General features: G+C 34.1%; 1 protein-coding gene across 2 annotated transcripts in view; it reads right to left on the bottom strand.

Moving 5' to 3' along the window:
• Positions 1-5,343: 5,343 nt before the first annotated feature.
• LOC150104641 (two pore channel protein 2-like) overlaps positions 5,344-20,562 on the bottom strand; it is a 480,610-nt gene continuing 465,391 nt past the window's right edge. For both annotated transcript variants that reach the window (XM_090395240.1, XM_090395242.1), the window contains exon 18: positions 5,344-12,095. In XM_090395240.1, coding sequence (XP_090251366.1) covers positions 11,962-12,095 — 134 coding nt within the window. In that variant the 3' untranslated portion in view covers positions 5,344-11,961. The remainder of the gene's footprint in view (positions 12,096-20,562) is intronic.

Raw genomic sequence — 20,562 nt, 5'->3', positions numbered from 1 at the left:
ATGGGAAAATTCAAGGCCTGGATGTTGATAAAGCATAGTAGGTGGTAAAGGAGTTTGAGAGAAGTAATAGTAAACTGCTTACCTAGTATCTGGAGGATTAATTAAACTGGAATTATATGGATGAATGCCATTATTACACAGGAGCTTAAAAAAAAAATGTGATGGGTATCACAAATGGATATAGTTCCATTACATAAAGGAATCTCCAAGATTGAGGTAGCAAATTATTGACTGATCAGCATCTCAGGTGTCATCCCAAGTGATGATCCAGGGATCAAAGCTAAATAACTGAGAGTAGAATGCCACATAGTTTGCAAGGAATGTGGAGAATGGACCAGAGTTTCTTACTTGTTGTTTGGTCCTTACCATCTATAGTACGTCCCATCATTAAGTATCCATTTAAATATGAAAAACAAGCAAGAATGGGCTGACAAAGACAGCTAACAAAATTGTATTTTGTGTTAGATTAAACCACAGATAAATGTGATGTTGGCTTGAGCACTAGCTGGTTAAACAAAGTCCCTGCTGTTTTTTGTTCTAGAAAACCAAGATGAACAGTGAAGTAGCTACTGGAACATAATCAAACTCAACAAAATTAAGGATTAGTTTCTTTGGCATAAGAAGTGTCAACAGAAAAGATATGGAACTAGCAGAAAAATTTGGTGGACAAGTAATCAACATGCTCCATAATGTACATCAACTTATGTAGAGAGAACACAAAGAAATAGCATATTTATATTGTGAATTTTCTGAAAAATCATGATACACCTAAAATTGTTTAAAATAAGAAAGAAAAAGCTAAGCTATTTAATAGTGATAGAGCAGTTCTTTTTACTGCAGAATTTGGTGGACAGAGGTGATATTTAAGCTGTTGAAGGAAGTGGTGAATAAAATTTAAGAAGTTTTTGTTTGCATGGAGTGTGGTAAGACTGATTGGTTATGCATTGTCTTAGAGGGTGGCAAAACTGCAAACGGTGGATGAGTGTAGGAAGTGGTATGACAGACTTTGTATCGACTAGTGTTGACTTCCCAGGATGTTTCATGATTCCATGGAGGTAAAGATAACATAATATATATCACAATCAAGTCATTCTCTTTCAGAACATATATTTTGTAATGCATTATATTAAGGCTCATTACTTGGACTAGTAACTTTGACTTTTATTGAGATCTCTCAGTGAGAGCTGAACCCTGGAATATACTTAGGTTAAATCAATGCAGGAGTTATATATTTTCCATATACAAGTAGAAAAAAAATAGAGTATCATCATTCCATGTATAACTGTGGATGTTGTGTCAGCTCTACTCTTGGTAATTCACACCATAACCTCATTCATGTTTTTTTTCCCTGCATAATACCTTTCACTTACCCATATCAGGCTGATATCTCTTGACACACAATTCTCAGATATCTGCTCCATTCCTTGGGCTGACTGTAGCTCTTTTGAATTTTTTGATCTGGACACTGGGTCCAACTGAATAATGTAAATAATTCTTACTATCATTTCCCATCCTGCCCAGACACTTAGTTTTCCAACCAAGTGTGCCAAAGCATTAAAAAATAAAATAATAATAAAGCATAATGCAAATTGCTTCATACCGAAACTCCAGCATCCCAACTCAGCCTACAGGGCTCCCATTAGCCAATCCAAATATTTATAAATAGCCAAACCAGCTTCCTGCACAAATATGATTGATCCTTTTGGTTCCTTGCCATGGTTCCTTTATCATCTATACAGACTTATACTATCTACCAGCGGAAATGGAAATAGGCCTATTCCAACCCATCCCAAAGATAAAAGCAGCCATCCGACTGTCATGCCATTGAACTTCTTCAATTCTATCAAAAATAAGTCATGGACAATGAATTCTTCTGTGCCTAGAAGCTCATCAGTTATTCAGTGACTACCATTTTGAATTTGCCATTTCTGGTCCATAGCAATTCCCCTTATCAACATCATCCACATGTGGCCCAAGTGCTGAAAATATTTGGTGAAACCCATGTGGCTGTTCCAGATATTTCCAAAGCATTTGATAAGGTCTGGCACAAAGGCCTACTTACCAAATTACTATCATGTGCTCTACCATCCGTTTTCAAACTGAATTGCCAGCTTCCTCTCCAATTCATAACTAACTTTAATGGTATTACAACACCAAACAAACTAAATTATAAAAAAAAAAATTTTTATCAACTGGCTTATTTGTTGGATTTCAAACCAGCATCTTCAGAGTAAACTGTGACGTGTTTATACGAGACCTGTTTGGTGTTGTTTTAATACCCTTAAAATAAGTTATGATATCCAACACCTAAACTTGTCAATTAGATTGATGTTACTGTCTGATTGGATGGCTTCCAAAATGATTTTCCACCACTAAATTAATAATACACTAATATCATAAATTAAGTTCTAATACTAACTTTAAATTCTATCCACTGTTTTGCCAATCACAGTATTTGTCATATATACCTGACTACAAGATCTTTCACAACCAGTGCCTTGCCTTAAACATTGCTCTCCTTGCTCAATTTCAGTAGGGTGAGGATAGCTTTGTCATCTTTATTGGTAGAACACAGTCCTGCCTTATTTAACCAAAGAAAGACTCATTCACCTTTCCTCAGAACTTGGCATGACTTGCACCTCTAGCTTCTCCTAATATTTGTAACGATTGTAGATATTTGTAACAATCCTCTTTCATACCTTCTACCTCTATGCTCTGGAGCAGTCTATCCTATGCAGTTTTCCTTAAGACTACAACCTCCAGTTTAAAAAATGAAAAAAAAAAAAAAATTTCTTCTTGACCACACACAGCACAACACTGATGTTCTATTGATTTTGACACATTATTTCAAGACTGCTGTTCTTGCACACACAATTTTTTTTTTATTGAGACCTTTTTTTGTATAAGATCGATAAACATGTCATTAAAGAACATCTTAAGTGCAACAAATCATTGCTTGAAAATTCAAGTACTGCTTCAGGTAACTCCCAAAACCATAACAGTCTGGACTTAAAAATGTGAAATTTGGGAATTAAAGTAACTTTTTCTGCTGCATTGATAAAGGTAACACTAGTCTACTGTCCACTACAACCAATCTTAACCCTTTTTCACTAGATAAGTGTTCAACAAAGGTCATTATATGCATTTTGTGACCATATGTATTTTTATATATACTAATTATAAAAATATAATTTATTTAAATATGCCTACTCATGGTCCTTATTGAAACACACAAAGACTTTATGGAGAGTCTACTTCCAAACAGTGTTAGATACAGTAAAGTTTAGTAAGTAGGCTTAATGCATTAACAGAATAACATTCTTAACTTGCCGTAAGATAGCTCAGGTACATTAGTATCGTGTATGGGTAGAGAATAAGGAAACTTTTTCGCACTGGATTTGACGGACTGTGCATTGTGTTCCTTGGGAAACACATGGGAGGTAAGGCTATTCCAGAATACAGAACAATATGTATGAAGGGGGGGGGGCGGAAGAGAAACGTTCTATGAGTATGGAGTTTGACTGTGAAGGGATGTTGGGTTGTAGCTGCAAGTGTTTCAATGGATTTGGTAGAGAGAAGATGAATTATTAATGACAGCTCTGGTGAACATTTATCATGAAAATGTTTATTCTACTTTTACATTAATGCTGATAACATGTGATGTGATTAAATCTTTCAACATGTAATGTGCTTACTTCACACCACTTATAAGGTCCTAAAAATATTGCCTTGATAAGTAGATGTACTAAACATGCTTAAAGATGCAACAAAAAAGGCAGTTTTAGGCTGAAGGGATGAAAATAATAGAATGGGACAAATATTGATTTATAGCCACCTATCTTCCCTGCTTTATATTCTATTAACTTACTTTATTGAAGAATAAGGTTAGGTAAGGATGGAATGCTGAGTATTCACTTAATGGTAATGTACCTAAAGGAGTAGAGATAAGGACTTGGGGATAATGGTAGAGAAACATGAAAGTTGCACTATAAAAAATATGAGGACAATGAGCTGGGTATATGGACTTGGTTAGTAGTTAGCTGACCAAGCTAAAGGAACTTCTACAGTGTTTTCTGTTACTTGTAGCACTTATTGCTGAAATAAAAGATGCCCAAGTGAACATTTTGATAGTGTATTATTGGGGTAGATCTAATATGTTCTTGCTCTTGTGGTATGATAAGGGGAATACAGATACACAAGCAAGATATACTATAGATTTTTACTAACCAGGCTTCTATGGAGTTCAAAGGTGTGGATGGCCTCATCAAAATATACCTTAACCTCATTTATTGTTTTTGCATTTACCAACCACTTTCCAAGCAAAAAAATCTGCTTCACTCCCTAGCTCCTGCCCTCAATACAATTTCTAGAGATAGCCTCTTGTTCTGCCTCAGTCTCTCCCCACTCTATGAAAAATCTCTTTGGTATTAACCGATAAAAATCCTTCACCTAATTTATCTCCATCACATTACTCCTCCTGCAGGACAATTTAAATAAATTGTCCTGCAGGATATCTACATAATCTTTATGAACTATTGCTCTCTCCAGTTTTGCATCATCAGCAAACAACTGAATATCTCCTCTTAAATCTTTCCCTATGTTATTGATATACAAATTAAAGAGTAGTGGCCTGGTACCGAACCCTGAGGTACTCCACTAGTCTCCATCATTCTCCTAGACTCCACCATATACTATCTAATGTCTGTCAGCCATTCCCATCCTCTGCAGTTAATCATAATTTTCTGAAATTGTTCCAAAATCTCTTAATTTCTTTGAAAACCGGGGACCATTTTACTAGTCCATATATACTGTAACATGCCCCAGCCTTGTAGATATTTCAAGATATGTAAATTATACTAGAAAACTCAATCTATCTGCATGTTTATATCCTGCTCATTGTCATATATATATTCTTTCCCTTAACTTGCCATGAGAGCAGCAGGAACATATTAGATTATCCTGATAATACACTAACAAAATGTTTGCTCAGGCAACAGTTAATTGCTCATCTACAACTGTCATCCTTCTTTCATAAAGTTATACTTCTACAATACGTGCTACAAGCAACAGAAAACACTGTAGAATTTCCTTTAGCTTGGTCAGCTAACTGCTTTCTTAATCAGGATTGTTATAATCAGTAAAGCATGGAGTAAACGACGAAGTACTAATTAATATATATTCCACATATATTAGACTTGAACATTTGATAATCTTGCGTTTATTTTCTAAACAGTCAAGTCATATCACAGAATGGAAATGTAAAGAAAACAAGACAAGTATTAGCAATTGTAAAATATGAAAATATTTATTTATAAAAGTATACAGATTTATATATATATAAAATCCAACAAATATTTATATTTTGATGCATTAACAGGAAATGGATTAAAATATAAACCTCAATGATGAACATAAATTAAAAATAGCTGATCACATAAATTTGTGTGTACACACAAAATATTGGTTTTATAAAAATATATTTTGATGATACAGGATATATATGTATCAAAAATAATTTAAATATTTTTTGTTTTATTTCATTCAACAAAATTGCACATTCCTGACAGAGATAGTGAGATTACTCATCTTGCAGATTTTTTTTTTTTAACATAAGCAATAAAAATAGTATGAGATGTTCAACATTAGAAATACTCAAATTAAGAAAGATTTATCTGTAATTGCATGATAAAACATATTTTTAAAGGCAACTTGTATATGACAAACATATAATAAATGATTAAAATACCCTTGCAGTACTAGATAAGTACACATTAGTGACATGAGTACAGTAAAAAAAAAAAACATTAATCAACATACATGATTAACAATACATTTTATTTTTCTAAAATCTAAGCAAAAATATTTTGCATAATTTCCTTTGTACTTTAATACATTTTAATATAGATGACTTGTCTAAATATATCTGCAACCAAATTTTAGTGTAGCATGGCAATCTTTTAGAATTTCTTGATCCGTATGAATGACAAATGCCTAAAGATTCAACTTACACACAAACTTGTGGAAGGGAGAAAGACAATTTACTTTGACATTCCTGCAGAGATAGGGAGAAGCAGCAGTCTAACAACTATAGATAACAATTTATCACAAAATAACCCATCCAAACAGCTACCTATATGCACTATGCCAACATTATGGATGACAAAAGTTATGAATCATCTAGGCACAATAAACAGGAGATGAATCTTTAGTGGACACAATCTCAAGAATTGTAGACCTTAATGAGTTCAAGTGGAGATTACTACTCTTGTTATTGGAGGCCCAATGTGGCTTGAAAAAGTTGTGGTTGTTTCAGATCTAGTCCATGTCTAATACTCAGCCTATCCATGGTACTGGGGTATAATGAATTTACAAATCTTCCATGGGTAAGCATTCATTTTTGAAATTATGGATTCTACAACTGTCTTTTTATTATCCTGACGTTTCGATTTTCATATCAAGATCATCATCTGGAGCATACATAAATATACAAGACAAGCTGCGTTACATTTCAAACCATAAGCTAGAAACAAAGATTTGATCACATGCTACTCACTGGCATGATCTCTAGTAGGAAAAAAAAAAAAAAAAACAATTACATCAAGCTAGATTTAATTTATGATTACATGAATAAACATTCTTGCTTACAGATGCTTTTCCTTCCAGTAACAGTGATGTCCTATTTCTATTATTACAATTGTTATTTTTGATTAAAAAATATAAATTACAACATGAATAAACATTCTTTCTCATAGATTTTTTTCCTTTAACAGTGATGTCCTATTTTTTAGTATTAAAGTTATTTTAGATTTACGATCCTGGATTTTCTACAGTCCTGTTTATAGTTGTTCTTAGAGAGGAAGGATTCGTGAAGGACACCTCCAAGGAGTCCGAAGACTCATCGTGGGAGGACACCCACTATACAACTGTTTCCACCACTACACAGAACTTCTACTACTAATCATCTCCATCAACCGACCACCACAACTAGTATTTTTTGTCTGTAAATTGCGTGTGTTCGAAGGGAAAAACCAGAGTTTCCGGAAGAAAAAACCCTGCTACCTCCGTATGAGATCGGCTAACTCGCCTTCGATTGAAAAAGTCCATATAAAGATTCCTCCTGTCGCGACGAGAATCGAACTTAGGCCCATTCCAATCAAAGGGCGCAATGTACCGTTGTTCTTCCAATTGTGCTACGGAGGGCTTTAAAGGTAGCTTTGAGGTTGTATTTTCGTAGTACTCTGTTTATTTTGTCTGATGTCCCTTTAATGTAAGGAATGGTTATAGTTTTACTGTAGTCTGGTTTGTCTTTTATTGAGGTCTTGCAGAGAATTTTGTTAATAGTGTTTTGGCTGTATCCATTGTTTTGAAAAGTATTGCTGAAAATCACTATCACTAAAAGAAAGGATTCCATGAGTAAGATACATACGTCAAAAAAAACAAAAGAATTTAAAGTTTTATGTAAAATAAATTACTTAATGTTCTTTATTATAATTATGTAATTCCTTCAAGGAGTCTAAGGACTCATCGTGAGAGGCCACTCTACTCCACATATTTCACCATCTCCCCTACTTAATTCATCAACTACACAACTCACTATTTCCATTACTTAATCTTCTACACACAACAACACTATTCCATATCAATGCACAATGCCATCTACCATCCACCAACAGTATTTCTGTTTGTAAATTGCATGTGTTCTCATGGCTGCTTTGCCTATATGCAGGGTGAAAAACCTGAGTTTCTGGGAATAAAAAACCCTGCTACTTCCATGTGAGATTAGCTAATTCACCATTTTTTTTTTGTTGTTTTGTCATGAGAGGAATCTTTCCTCTCACCATAACAAGAATTCAACTGGTATTTTCCAATCAAAGGGAGCAATGTCCAGTTGTTTTTGCAACAACTGGAAATGCTTGAAATCATTCCATGATTTCAAGAACTTCTTGAATCACAAGTCTGGACTTGGATAGTATGTAGCACTGTTTTCAGTGCAGTTAGAAAAATAAAAAAATGAAATCTAGAATAAGCAAGATGATGGTTTCAAGACATTAACAAACATCTTTGTCTGCAGCGAGATGAGATGTGAATCCACAATGTACATACTAATTAGAGATAATTGACTAACTAGAAAGGATGTAAACATAGAATAATATAAAGCATACTGGATGAAATGGTAATTAAGTGAGACGATTCCACTTTCTTGAATTACATGATTTTACTTTCTTTGCATATTCTTTAATAAACTTTTCTGTTGAGTTTCATGATAGTTTCAGCTGATTCTCTTAAACTTTCTATTCTTCTTCATGGAGTGACCCTTTCCAAACATTTAAAAAAGCACAAAAAATCAAGAAGTTCTTTGATTTTGTTCAAACTGGTCATTCATCTTACACTTTTTTCCCATTCAAAACAGCAAAATTTATGCAGATGAAGTGTTCAGTGGTAATGACTAGCCATGGACAAACTGCATTTAGCATCAGCTGCGAAGTGTGAATTTTACAAGAAAAAAACGAGTATTTTAAATCTGAAAAAATAATAAAAATTAATCTGTATTCATCAGTTTAGCTATGATACATACTGCTGCTCTGGAATAAGGAAATTTTTATAAATATAAAAAACATTCATTAATATACTAATTAAAGCTCTATTATCATTAATAGAGATTAAGATCATATGTACAGCTTGAGTAACAATTGTAAACAATTTCTTGAGATTAGATTTACAACCAACTGCTAATTCTGGTAGGCTCATGACATAACTGCTTGAGTGATTATAGCAGGATTGTTAAAAGAAAACAAACCTGCTATAATCATTCAAGACAGAAATTTGATGGCTAAGTTAATAAGGTATCAAAATTAGAAAACAGGCATGTTACGACAATCAGAAATCTTAGATTTATAATGGATGACATTTGGTGGAAAATACTGCGCCAACACCTAAGGTAACAAGTAGTATTTTTAAGACACACACACCATAGCAGACTTCCAAATGATACAATTGAAAAAAAAAATCCTTGATAATGATGAACTATATTACTTTATTAAATGTACTTTTTCCAAGTATGCTATAAATTAAAGTAATGGTCTCTGTTTATAATCATGAGCATTATATGTTCGTGCATACTTTGAGAAATTTACTAAGTACAACAGTAATACAATGGAACAAGCAATTTATGCTTGCAAGAATAACATTTCATAACAGTTTTGAATAGTCTTAAAATTAATGTTTTTCTTTTAATTTATGAATTTTCCATAGCAGTTTACGGAAAATCTAATACTGATTTCAATGTTATCATAAAAATGTAACATGGGAAGAGATGTTAGCAGTGCATGGAAGATGGTCAAGGGGGTGTTTGAAGTGTCAGGAGGATAAATCAGGTAGGAATTGAATGGATGAAAAGTATGATTAAACAGTAGTTGCAGAAAACATTGTGGAGGGAATATAAAGGGAAAAAGTGATCTGAGGAGTACAAGGCACAGCAAGAAGGGTAACTTGTATGGTAAGGAAAGCTAAAAGCTGATTATGAAAGAAAGCTAGCTGATGAGGCCAAAAAATTTTACTTTTCAAATTTTACTTTCACTTTTACTTTCTTTCTTTTACTTTCACTTCAAATTTTACTTTCACTTTCCTACCACCAACACTTGCAAGTGTTGGTGGTAGGAAAGTGAGAAAAATTTGAATTATGAGCGATTATTTTGCAAGTGTGTAAAATCTGGTTAGTGAATATCTCCATCTGGATGGAGATATTCCCTAACCAGATATAACACTGACTGATGGAAGAATACAGGCTGATGAAGTGGAGATGCTTGCAAACGCAGCCATAGCATTAGATGGCATATCAGTCTGTTTATTAAGAAAATGTGCAAGGGAACAGGCACCTCCTCTGACCAAGCTGTTTAATTTGAGTCTCAGTTCTGGAGAGGTGCCTGGGGAGTGAAAAGAGAGCAAAATAGTTCTGCTGCATAAAGAAGGCTCCAAAACAGAAGTTGCAAATAATTATAAGCCAATCAAGTATCTTAGGAATGGTGGTTAAGGTACTGGAGAAGTTGGTTAAAAAAAAAAAAAAATCAGAATAGTGGTTCACCATGGTTTTGTGAAGGGTAGATCTCGTCTTAGTAATATGCCTACTTTTTTTTTTTTTATAATTAAGTGACATTTGGATTGGATAAAAGAAATGACCATTTAGTGATACTGTTGGACTTAGTGAAGGCATTCAACAGGATTCTGATGGAACCTTGTTGCATAAATTGGAGCAAATGAGGATGGATATTAAGCTGGTGATTTGTATAAGAGGGTAGTTGATGGACAAATATCAAAGAGTGATGTACAGGGAGTTAAGTCTAGGAGAAGGCAGGTGGATAGTGGTATAATCAAGGCTCAGTTCTTGGTCCCCCTTCTATTGAATTTATATATCAATGATTTAGAAAGAAATTACCGGCATGCTTGGCCGAGTGGTTAACGAATCTGCTCTCCAGCCGAAAGACTGTGGGGTCGAATCCAGGCATGGGTGTTTGTGATTGTCTGTGAAAATACTAGTAGTGGTGGTGGGTGGTAGATGGCTTTGGTGTAGATGATGGTTGTAGTTGTGGTTCATTGTAGTTGGAGAATTGAGTGGTGGAGACAGAGTTGTAGAGTAGGTGGCCTCCCTCGATGTGTCATGTAATAATAATAATAATATCCAGTTGCTTGTTGATGATGCAAAGCTGGGATTAGCAATATTATAGAAATGACGTGCAGATCCAGCAAGATGGGCGAAGATAAATGGCTACCAGTTTAATGTGGCCAAGTGTAAGATTATGCACTTTGGGATGAAGAGAACACAAACTGTATGTTATATTGATGGAACTGAACTGCAGGAAATTGATAAGGCCAAGTGAATTTAGAGATTATTGTAGACAGAGTTGAAGTTCAGAGAATATATCACAAAAGTGGTCAAACAGCCCATCAGATCACGGCTGTTGGAGAACACACAGACAAGCAATGATAGGTAAGTTATTATTCTCCTTTATAAGGTTTTAATAATGTCACATATACTGTGTATCTCATCCACCTAGATTCTGTGGCAGAGAGAATCCAAAGGAGAGTGACTAAGGTGGTGGTAGCTCCATGGAATGCTCCTTATGATAATAGATTAAAGGTTTATGGGGCTTCAGAAACTAGATGATAGGCAAATGAAAGCAGACATGACAGAAGCATGTAAGTTAAAGGGGGTTTATAGGACTGACACCAAAGCATTTTTTTTTCTCCAGTACATGGCAGGAAGAAGAGAACATGAGGTCACTCCTGGAAATTGAACAAGAGTTGGTTAGCAAGACCAAGGAAGAGTATTAAGACTAGATTTTTTTTGCTTAAAGAGCGGTAAATGGGTTGCCAGAGGTGACTGTGAATGTTTCAGTGAATGAGTTCAAGGAGAGGTATGATAAGTATTGGGTGAACAATGGTTAGAATGGATGTTCCATGATGAGTGACTGTATGGAGATGCATGAGAAATAACATTATAAATAAATGAGTTTGTTACCTTGTTATAAACATTTAGTAGTAATCAATCATTAACAAAGAAAACAAATTATGTATGATATAAATACCAATTCGTCATATTAAATACTTCCAGTAAAGTGGAAATATTTCACACATTAATTCTATTTAATAGCTGCTTTAAATTCCATAAGATCTATAAAATGGAGATATGGTTCTCTCAAACTTCCCAAATTGATTGATGTTAATAGTGTTGATATTTGCATAACAAACTGTATTATAGCTATGTCTTATACATAGATATATAATTGCATAATTAAAATAGTTCAAAATTATATAGATGTATTTATTAATTGACAGCAACAACAAAATGAATCAATCAATCTAAGTAAAAACACAACTTGGATTTACTACAAACAGATGTGAACCTTACCAGTTGACTTGCAGAGGTGATTTACTATTCTGAACATAAAAAAAAAATCTTATTCACTAAGCAGTATCAATTTTTGTACTCTGAAAATAATTTTCACTTATTTCTATTTCTTCAATGTCTGAAGGTCCAATATCATCTACTTGAAGTTCATTTTCAAACATACGTTGGAGTAAATTTTCCACATTTTTATCTATATTTATAATATAATTTGTTAGTATATTTCAGGATGGAAAACAAAAATTTTTTTTCAGAAATAGCAAATATATAATATCAAATATTAATTCAAATAATTTATAAAACAGAGTAAAATTTTTTAAAAATATTTCCAATAAGAAAGCAAAACAGGATTAAAAGGGTCTGTTCAACTTAAATTCAATACAGCTGCAATAATATTAAAAATTATCAATATTTGTTTAAGAACACACAGAATGAATATTACAAAGATCACTGTCAATACTGTAATTTACCTAAATTACTAGCATGCCTTAGGACAAATTTTAAATGACATAGCATATTTTTCATTTTTACAGGTGACTGTACCACTGAAACAGATAGAAAGATGATCCATTATTTTGTGCCAATCCAAATTTTTTCCCTCCCTTTTTAACAACAAATGTGATTATTAATTCAGTCCTAAAAGTTATACAGGAACATTCCAGAAGTTCTTTAAAAACTTGCTGCCTCAAATGCATGTGATGAATTAAAAAAAAAAAAAAAACAGATATAATTAATTCTTTCTTTTAAGGTTACACGGTGATCAGCACTCATATTTGTAAATTTAGGGACACAAAAACACACGTGTTGAACAGATTAATTACTAATAAAACTTGACGTTTCGACCCCTATATCGAGGTCATCATCGGAAGAATACAACTGTATAAGGAACCAAGCTACATGCTCATGCCCTGTATACCAGTAAACTAAATCTACGTAGTTAATAAATCCTTTTTCGTAGCCTGACCTCTGGTGATAAAAAAAAATTAAATTAAAAAAAAAATTATATATATATATATTATAAATAAATAAATACAACTACAATAAACTGTTAAAGTCCTCATGTATTAATATTCTTCTGGATAGTTCTGATTGTTATAAAATGATTTCTTTCAGTTGCTGTTGAATGTTCCAAACACTTCACCAGGTTGTCTTCTTGTAGTGGGATTTTTCTAAGGCTAGTTTAGGTTGTTATACAGGTTGTAGATAGGTCCTCCACATTCTTGAAATGGGAATTTTGTTCTTACTGGTATCTTGATAAAGATACCAGTAAGAACAAAAAAGATTTCAAGAATGCTATTGCCATTCCTTATGTTAGAGGCATTTCTGAAAAAATAGACAGAACACTTCGCAAATACAACATTAAAACCACCTTTAAACCCCCAAATAAGTTAAGACACCTACTCAGTTTTTCTAAAGATCCTCTTCCACACCCAGGGGTATACAAAATACAATGCACATGTAACATACATAGGGGAAACAGGGCGAACTATCCCAATCAGACAAGACGAACACAAATGACACATTAAATACTTCCATTTTGGTAAAACCGGCCTTTCTGACCACGCACTCCAAACATACCACAGAATTGACTGGGAAAATACCAAGTCCCTACACCTCACCAAAACCTGGTTTGAGAGAAAATTTAAAGAGTCATGTGAAATGCTCAAACACAACCCAAATCGCAACAAAAATGATGGCCTAACCATTTCAAGAATGTGGAGGACCCATCTACAACCTGTATAACAACCTAAACTAGCCTTAGAAAAATCCCACTACAAGAAGACAACCTGGTGAAGTGTTTGGAACATTCAACAGCAACTGAAAGAAATCATTTTATAACAATCAGAACTATCCAGAAGAATATTAATACATGAGAACTTTAACGGTTTATTGCAGTTGTATTTATTTATTTATAATATATATATATATATAATTTTTATTTTATTTTATTTTATTTTTTTTATCACTAGAAGTCACTAGGAAAAAGGATTTATTAACTATATAGATTTAGTTTACCGGTATACAAGGCATGAGCATGTAGCTTGGTTCCTTTTACAGTTGTATTCTTCCGATGATGACCTCGATATAGGGGTCGAAATGTCAAGTTTTATTTTATTAGTAATTAATAAAATAATCTGTTCAACACGTGTGTTTTTGTGTCCCTAAATTTACAAATATGAGATATAATTAATGCACATGCAAGACATACATCATTCCCACTCAGGTTGACACTGGGTGAAATCTGTTGAGACTAGTACAAGTGCACTTAAATTAGAAGAATTAAATAACTACCTTAGGTCATAATATTGTGGGTATACTGTCATTCTTACCAAAGTATTCCATTTAGAAATGTGGATGGGAGTTTATTGGAATTCACCTCAATCTAGTGTATGAGTAAGCAGAACAATAACAGAGGGAATATAGCTGATTCTATTACAAACAGAATCAGCAATACTTTTACAGTGAATTTTCCTTTCACTTGTATACTGTGTGCTTTATTCACATGAGATCACACTTTTCTGTGATCTCATGTAGCAGTATCATTGTGAGAATTTATGACTGAGACATAAAACTACAGCTTTCTTTTGAAATAACATTGTGGTATGAGATTTTTGACACCTTAGTTACTACTGACTAATACTTTATTTATTCTTATGGCAAAAAGAATACAATGCAGATATAAGTTAATGTCTAGTCCAGAAAGCCATTCCAGGGCCTCATCTGTCATCTCATGGATGTCTTGGAGGTTACCATGAAATTGGTGCCTTTGGCAATCATTCACAATATGAGTGATTGTCTGGCCTATGGGGGAAAGAGTCACAATCAGGGTGGTCTGTTTTATTGTCTAAAATATCAGACTTTTCTGTAATTATGAAGGCTGATTATTAATTTATTTAGCTGCTCAAGCACTTGTTTATACAAACTGATTTTAATATATATATTTTTTTTCTTTAGCCAGTTTTCATTACTTAATCAGCATCAACCTGTACAATGATAGTACTACACAAAAGTTTACATCTAATGGTGGAAGCCCAGGTGGACAAGGAGACAACACAGCATAGCAGAGTGAATTTTGGAAGTAGTAGTTAATGAATGAATGTATGGGGATGATTAACATAAGAATGGAAAGAACCAGGATGTGAGTGGGATAGTCAAGACTGAATGAATATGTGAAGTAAAGCAATGATAAAGGTGAATGGGCAAGCATGCAGGGAAATCACAAGCAACAAGTGGCTTGGGTAGGACTGATAACAGACCTAAATGTGAAATCCTGTGTTTATTTACAAATGCCAGTAATATCAGAAATAAGGGAGATGGATTTGTTTCACTGATTGAGTTTATTCACCCAAAACTCATTGGAATAATTAGAAGAAACACACGTATAAACCACAGTGAAAATTATTTAATTGTAAATATTTCATCCTAAGTATCTTAGGACATCATCAGTACAGTATTTAAACAAAAATTAGGAATAACATACAGTTAGGGCGCATGATTACAATAGAATCTCATGATAACGTGCTAAAGTAGTACAAAAAAAAAAAAAAAAAAAAAAACGTTAATTATTTAACACAGTTTTGTATGATAATTTCCCATACTTTAGGAATAGTAAGAACGTCGTTGCGGTTTAGGTTTGGTCTGTGTAGTAGGGCTTCAGAACTTTCTTTGTATAAACGTTCATGTTTAAATAAAGATCTATGTAAAAGTTTAGCCTTTTCCCTATGGATCCTATGGTTTGGATTTTCAATTCCATGTTGAGAGAGGCCAGATTTCTGCGGTTTAAGAAGACGAATGTGGTCTTGATGTTCTGAGATGCGTTTCTGAACAGACTTACCTGTCTGTTCAAAGTAAGATAATTTGCATGAGCATGGAATCTCATAAACACCAGAGAATTTGTCCTTAGGAGAAGGTAATAAGTTGTAAATTTGGTTGATAGGTTAGTGGCAAAATTGTATTTCTTCATAATTTTAGAAAGACGTTCTGAGATGCCTTTAACGTAAGGTATGGGAATCCTATGCACTTCTTCCTGTCTGGTTTGATGTATGCAGAAGTGACTGATGATTTTTTGAGTTGTTTTGGGATTATATCCAAACCTATCAACCAAATTTACAACTTATTACCTTCTCCTAAGGACAAATTCTCACCCTTGATGTTACCTGGTGTTTATGAGATTCCATACTCATGCAAATTATCTTACTTTGGACAGACAGGTAGGTCTGTTCAGAAAAGCATCTCGGAACATCAAGACCACATTCGTCTTCTTAAACCACAGAAATCTGGCCTCTCTCAACACGGAATTGAAAATCCAAACCATAGGATCCATTGGAAAAAGGCTAAACTTTTACATAGATCTTTATTTAAACATGAACGTTTATACAAAGAAAGTTCTGAAGCCCTACTACACAGACCAAACCTAAATCGCAACGACGTTCTTACTATTCCTAAAGTATGGGAAATTATCATACAAAACTGTGTTAAATAATTAACGTTTTTTTTTTTTTTTTTTTTTGTACTACTTTAGCACGTTATGCATGTTTTCATGAGATTCTATTGTAATCATGCGCCCTAACTGTATGTTATTCCTAATTTTTGTTTAAATACTGTACTGATGATGTCCTAAGATACTTAGGATGAAATATTTACAATTAAATAATTTTCACTGTGGTTTATACGTGTGTTTCTTCTAATTATGAACGCACCACAGGTTTCGTTATTTAAAAAAAAATCATTGGAATAAGTGAAACATTGTTGAATTAAGATGATATCCTGATTGAAATGGAAGGATGTGATGCTGATGATAGCAGTGGAATTATGTCCACATAAGGTAGATATGAAAGAGGGGAAATAGTGGCAATGGTTACGAGGACTGTGTGGTGGAGGCTGAGACATTTAGTTGAATGCTGCTGTAGGACAGGAATGTGGAGGGAAGTGATAAAGAAATGTATAAGTATCTTGAGTTAATGAACAAGAGGAAGGGTGATTATTATGAGTGATTTTAATTACGGCAGTACAGATTGAAGAGACAGCATTTGGGAATATGGAAAATGAACTTCTCGAGTTCCTGAGAAATAATTCTCTTAGCCAGTATGTAAAGGAGGACACGTGAGGATTGAGTTTCAGATCTGATCATTTAATCAGGGAATGTAATTGTGAGCAAGGTTTCACACTTCCATCTAGATGGTGAGAGTGATCATCCACCAAACTATTGTTCATATTCCTGGTTTGTGGCTAGCCATATGAAGATTTCTGTGAGGAAAGGATATATGTGGAAGTACAATAATGAGGAGACAGCTTGGAGCTATATCATGGAATAAGAAATCAAGTGGAAAGGAAATAAATGCTGCATTAGAAAGAAATACCTAACAGCGTATTTCTTTCTAATGGGTGGGGGGGGGAAGACTCTCAGTTACATATAGTGGCTTGGTCAAATTACTGTATAATATATACAATTTGCCTCCTGCTGATTTTTTTTAAATCTCTAGTGCACATCATTAGCTGGTCATGGGTTTTAGTTTTAGGGAATGTTTTCCTTCAGGTGGTCTCCAATTTTGTTTGAGAAAGAACACTTACAATTTGTTGGCCTGGTTAGCATACCTTCTATCCACCCAACAGGCTGCATGTTTGAATCCCACCATAATCGTGGGTGTTTGTAAAATTTCATCACCTACTATGAAACTACTACCATCTTACTTATTGGAGGTCTGGAGTGGCTTGAGAAAGTTCTATGTTTCATTTCTAGAGATGTTCTGAATGAGGTGAAAAAAAAATTACAATTATGATTCAGGCCTCTGTGGAGTAACACGACTCAGTGTGGGAGGGCCCCCCCCCCCCCAAAAACACAAAGTCTATCATACCACTCCTTGAACATTCATACTCTTATTACTCTATCAGGCAATGCATTCCATGATACAACTTTACATTTATCTGCATTAAACTGATACCCTCAATGCAAAGAAACTACTCCCCATCCTCTTGCTCACAACTTCCTTTCATAACTTCCAGGGATGGTCCCTTTGTCCTCGTTCCTTCTCTCTGTTCCACCAAGCAAAAGAACTCCCCAGTGTCAACCCTGTAACTACCTCTCAACAGCTTAAAAATCTCACTCATATCACCTCTCCTTCTTCTATCCACCAAACTCTATTGTCCACATTCTCTCAGTCTGTCTTCATAACTAACATTGTACAGTCCTAATACCATCATTGTTACCTGGCTCTGTACCTGTTCCGCAGTTAATTTATCCTCTTCAAATCCTGGGGACCAAATTTGAGAACAATAGTCCAAGTGTGGTCTGATCAGGACTTTATACAATAGAATAACTCTTATCTCTGCAGATCAGCATCAATCTCAGTATTGCAGCAATCTTCTGGGTTACCTTCACCACCTTTGCAATATTTTCCCTGAAATTCAGGTTTTTTCAATCATCATCATCACCTTCCTTCAGTACAGTTCCTCCAACAGTGTATGCAGCCTCCCATCAATGTATCTATCCCAAATTTCAAGACTTTAGCTGCATTAAACTGAAACCCCCATTTATTTGCCTATCCGTCCAGTTTATTTAAAATCAGTGGCGGCTCGTACATAGACACTGCAGCACCCCCAAGGAAAAAATGAAACAATTAAATTTTGTCTGTGTTTATAAATAATAATGCTTGCAACATTATATAAATGCAATACAACATGTTAAAGGTTACAGCTTATGTTCTGACATTGATAGAATAGTTAATAATTGGAATTGTTCGATTAACACTTTACATTATGAAACAAATGCACCGCGATCTAACGCCAATATTCGTTTGCACTTGTCATTGCACATTACGTCATTAGATACACCACCGCTTGAGCAGTGTATCATATGCTTGTGAGCGTTATTTCTGTGAGATACGAAACTTTTATTATTGGTGCACGTATGTGGTGAGAGTGAACTATTTTTTGCAAATCTTATTTTATTCTGTTAAAATAACATATAATTATTTATTTATTATAGATACAAGGCTGAATTATGATGAGTGTCACTGTTGAAAATATGAAAAGAATTATATTTTTTTCAATTATCGTTACACGAAACAAATGCACTGCGATCTAACGCAGATATTCGTTTGCGCTTGTCATTGCGCATTAAGTCATTAGATACACTGCCATATCTCACAGAAATAACATGCTTGTGCATGTTATTTCTGTGAGATATGAAATGTTTATTATTGGTGTGTGTTGTGGTGAACTATTTTTTGTAAATCTTATTTTTTTTGTTAAAATAATATAATTATTTATTTATTATAGATGCAAGGCTGAATTATGACGAGTGTCACTGTTGAAAATATGAAAAAGATTATATTTTTTGAATTATTGTTACACGAAACAAATGCACTGTGATCTAATGCTGATATTCATTTCAGCATTAGATCGCAGTGCATTTGTTTCGTTGTCATTGCTATTGATACGAAACTTTTATTATTGGTGTTTGTTCGTGGTGAGAATGAAATATTTTTAATAAAGTAATTTTTTAATATGTAAATTTATTTATTAATAAATTCGTTACTGATTAAGAAAAAAAAGTTTTTTTTTTTTTTTTTTTGTATATGCAGCATGCCCACTTAAAATTTTCACCTCTTGCAGTGCTACCACATCTGCACTATTACTAATAAAGCTCCCCAGCTTCATATCATCTGCAAACAACTGAATATCCCCCCTGGAATCCATTGACAATGTCACTGATATAAAGATTAAACAATATATGTCCCAGTACTGAACCCTGTGGGACCCCAACTTTTAACCTTCTGCTTCCTTGATACTGCTCCCCCATACACAACTCTCTGATACGTATCAGATAGCCAGCCCCAAATCGGGTTCACTAACCTGACATCTAAACCCATGTGCTGCAACTTAAATATTAGCTTATCATGTGGTACCCTGTCAAATGCCTTTGTGAAATCCAAAAAAATGGCCAAATATGCCTTTCCCTCATCAACTACCTGTTACTTTATTATAAAAGACAATCATATTACTAAATCAAGAGCACCCCTTAACAAATCCATGTCGAATCTCACAGATAACATTACCCTCATCTTCCCAATGCTGTATACAGTCCTGCACTAATTTCTCCAAGCTCTTAACAACTACTGATGACACAAAAAAATGGCCTATAATTAGACACTTCCAGTCTGCTACTGCCCTTATGCAATGGCACTATCTTACCCTCATTCCACTCATTTGGTACCTTTCCCATGGCCAGACTTTCATTGAAAAACCACATCAAGGGAGCTGTCAGTTTTTTAGCACATTCTCTCAAAACCCATGGTGAAATTCCATCTAGTCCCACTGCTTTATTGACATCCAAAGTACTCAGTATTTGAAACACTCTCCTCTTGCACCTCTAAACCTCAAACCTGCTCTATCCCTCTAGTATTAAAACTTACTTTTCCAGGATGAAATACACCAATAAAGTGTTCATTGAGCAAATCCACTATGTCCTCTATCAGTCACTCTATTCCCATTTTTATTCAACAATGATATTCTTCCACAATCATTTCTCCTTCTACTGGCCTATAGTATATATCTACTATAGCAAAAAAAAATCCATTAGAATTTTCATTGGATCTCAGGGTCAATCTCTTCTCATATTCCACCAGTTTTACCTTCCTTACTATACTAGTCACTCTCCT

Source organism: Typopeltis vanoorti, chromosome 7, assembly GCF_054136105.1.
Source record: "Typopeltis vanoorti isolate ZY-2024b chromosome 7, IOZ_Tvanoo_1.0, whole genome shotgun sequence".
Taxonomy (NCBI): domain Eukaryota; kingdom Metazoa; phylum Arthropoda; class Arachnida; order Uropygi; family Thelyphonidae; genus Typopeltis; species Typopeltis vanoorti.
The sequence above is the reverse complement of the archived record's forward strand: the minus strand, read 5'-3'. Positions and strand labels throughout refer to the sequence as shown.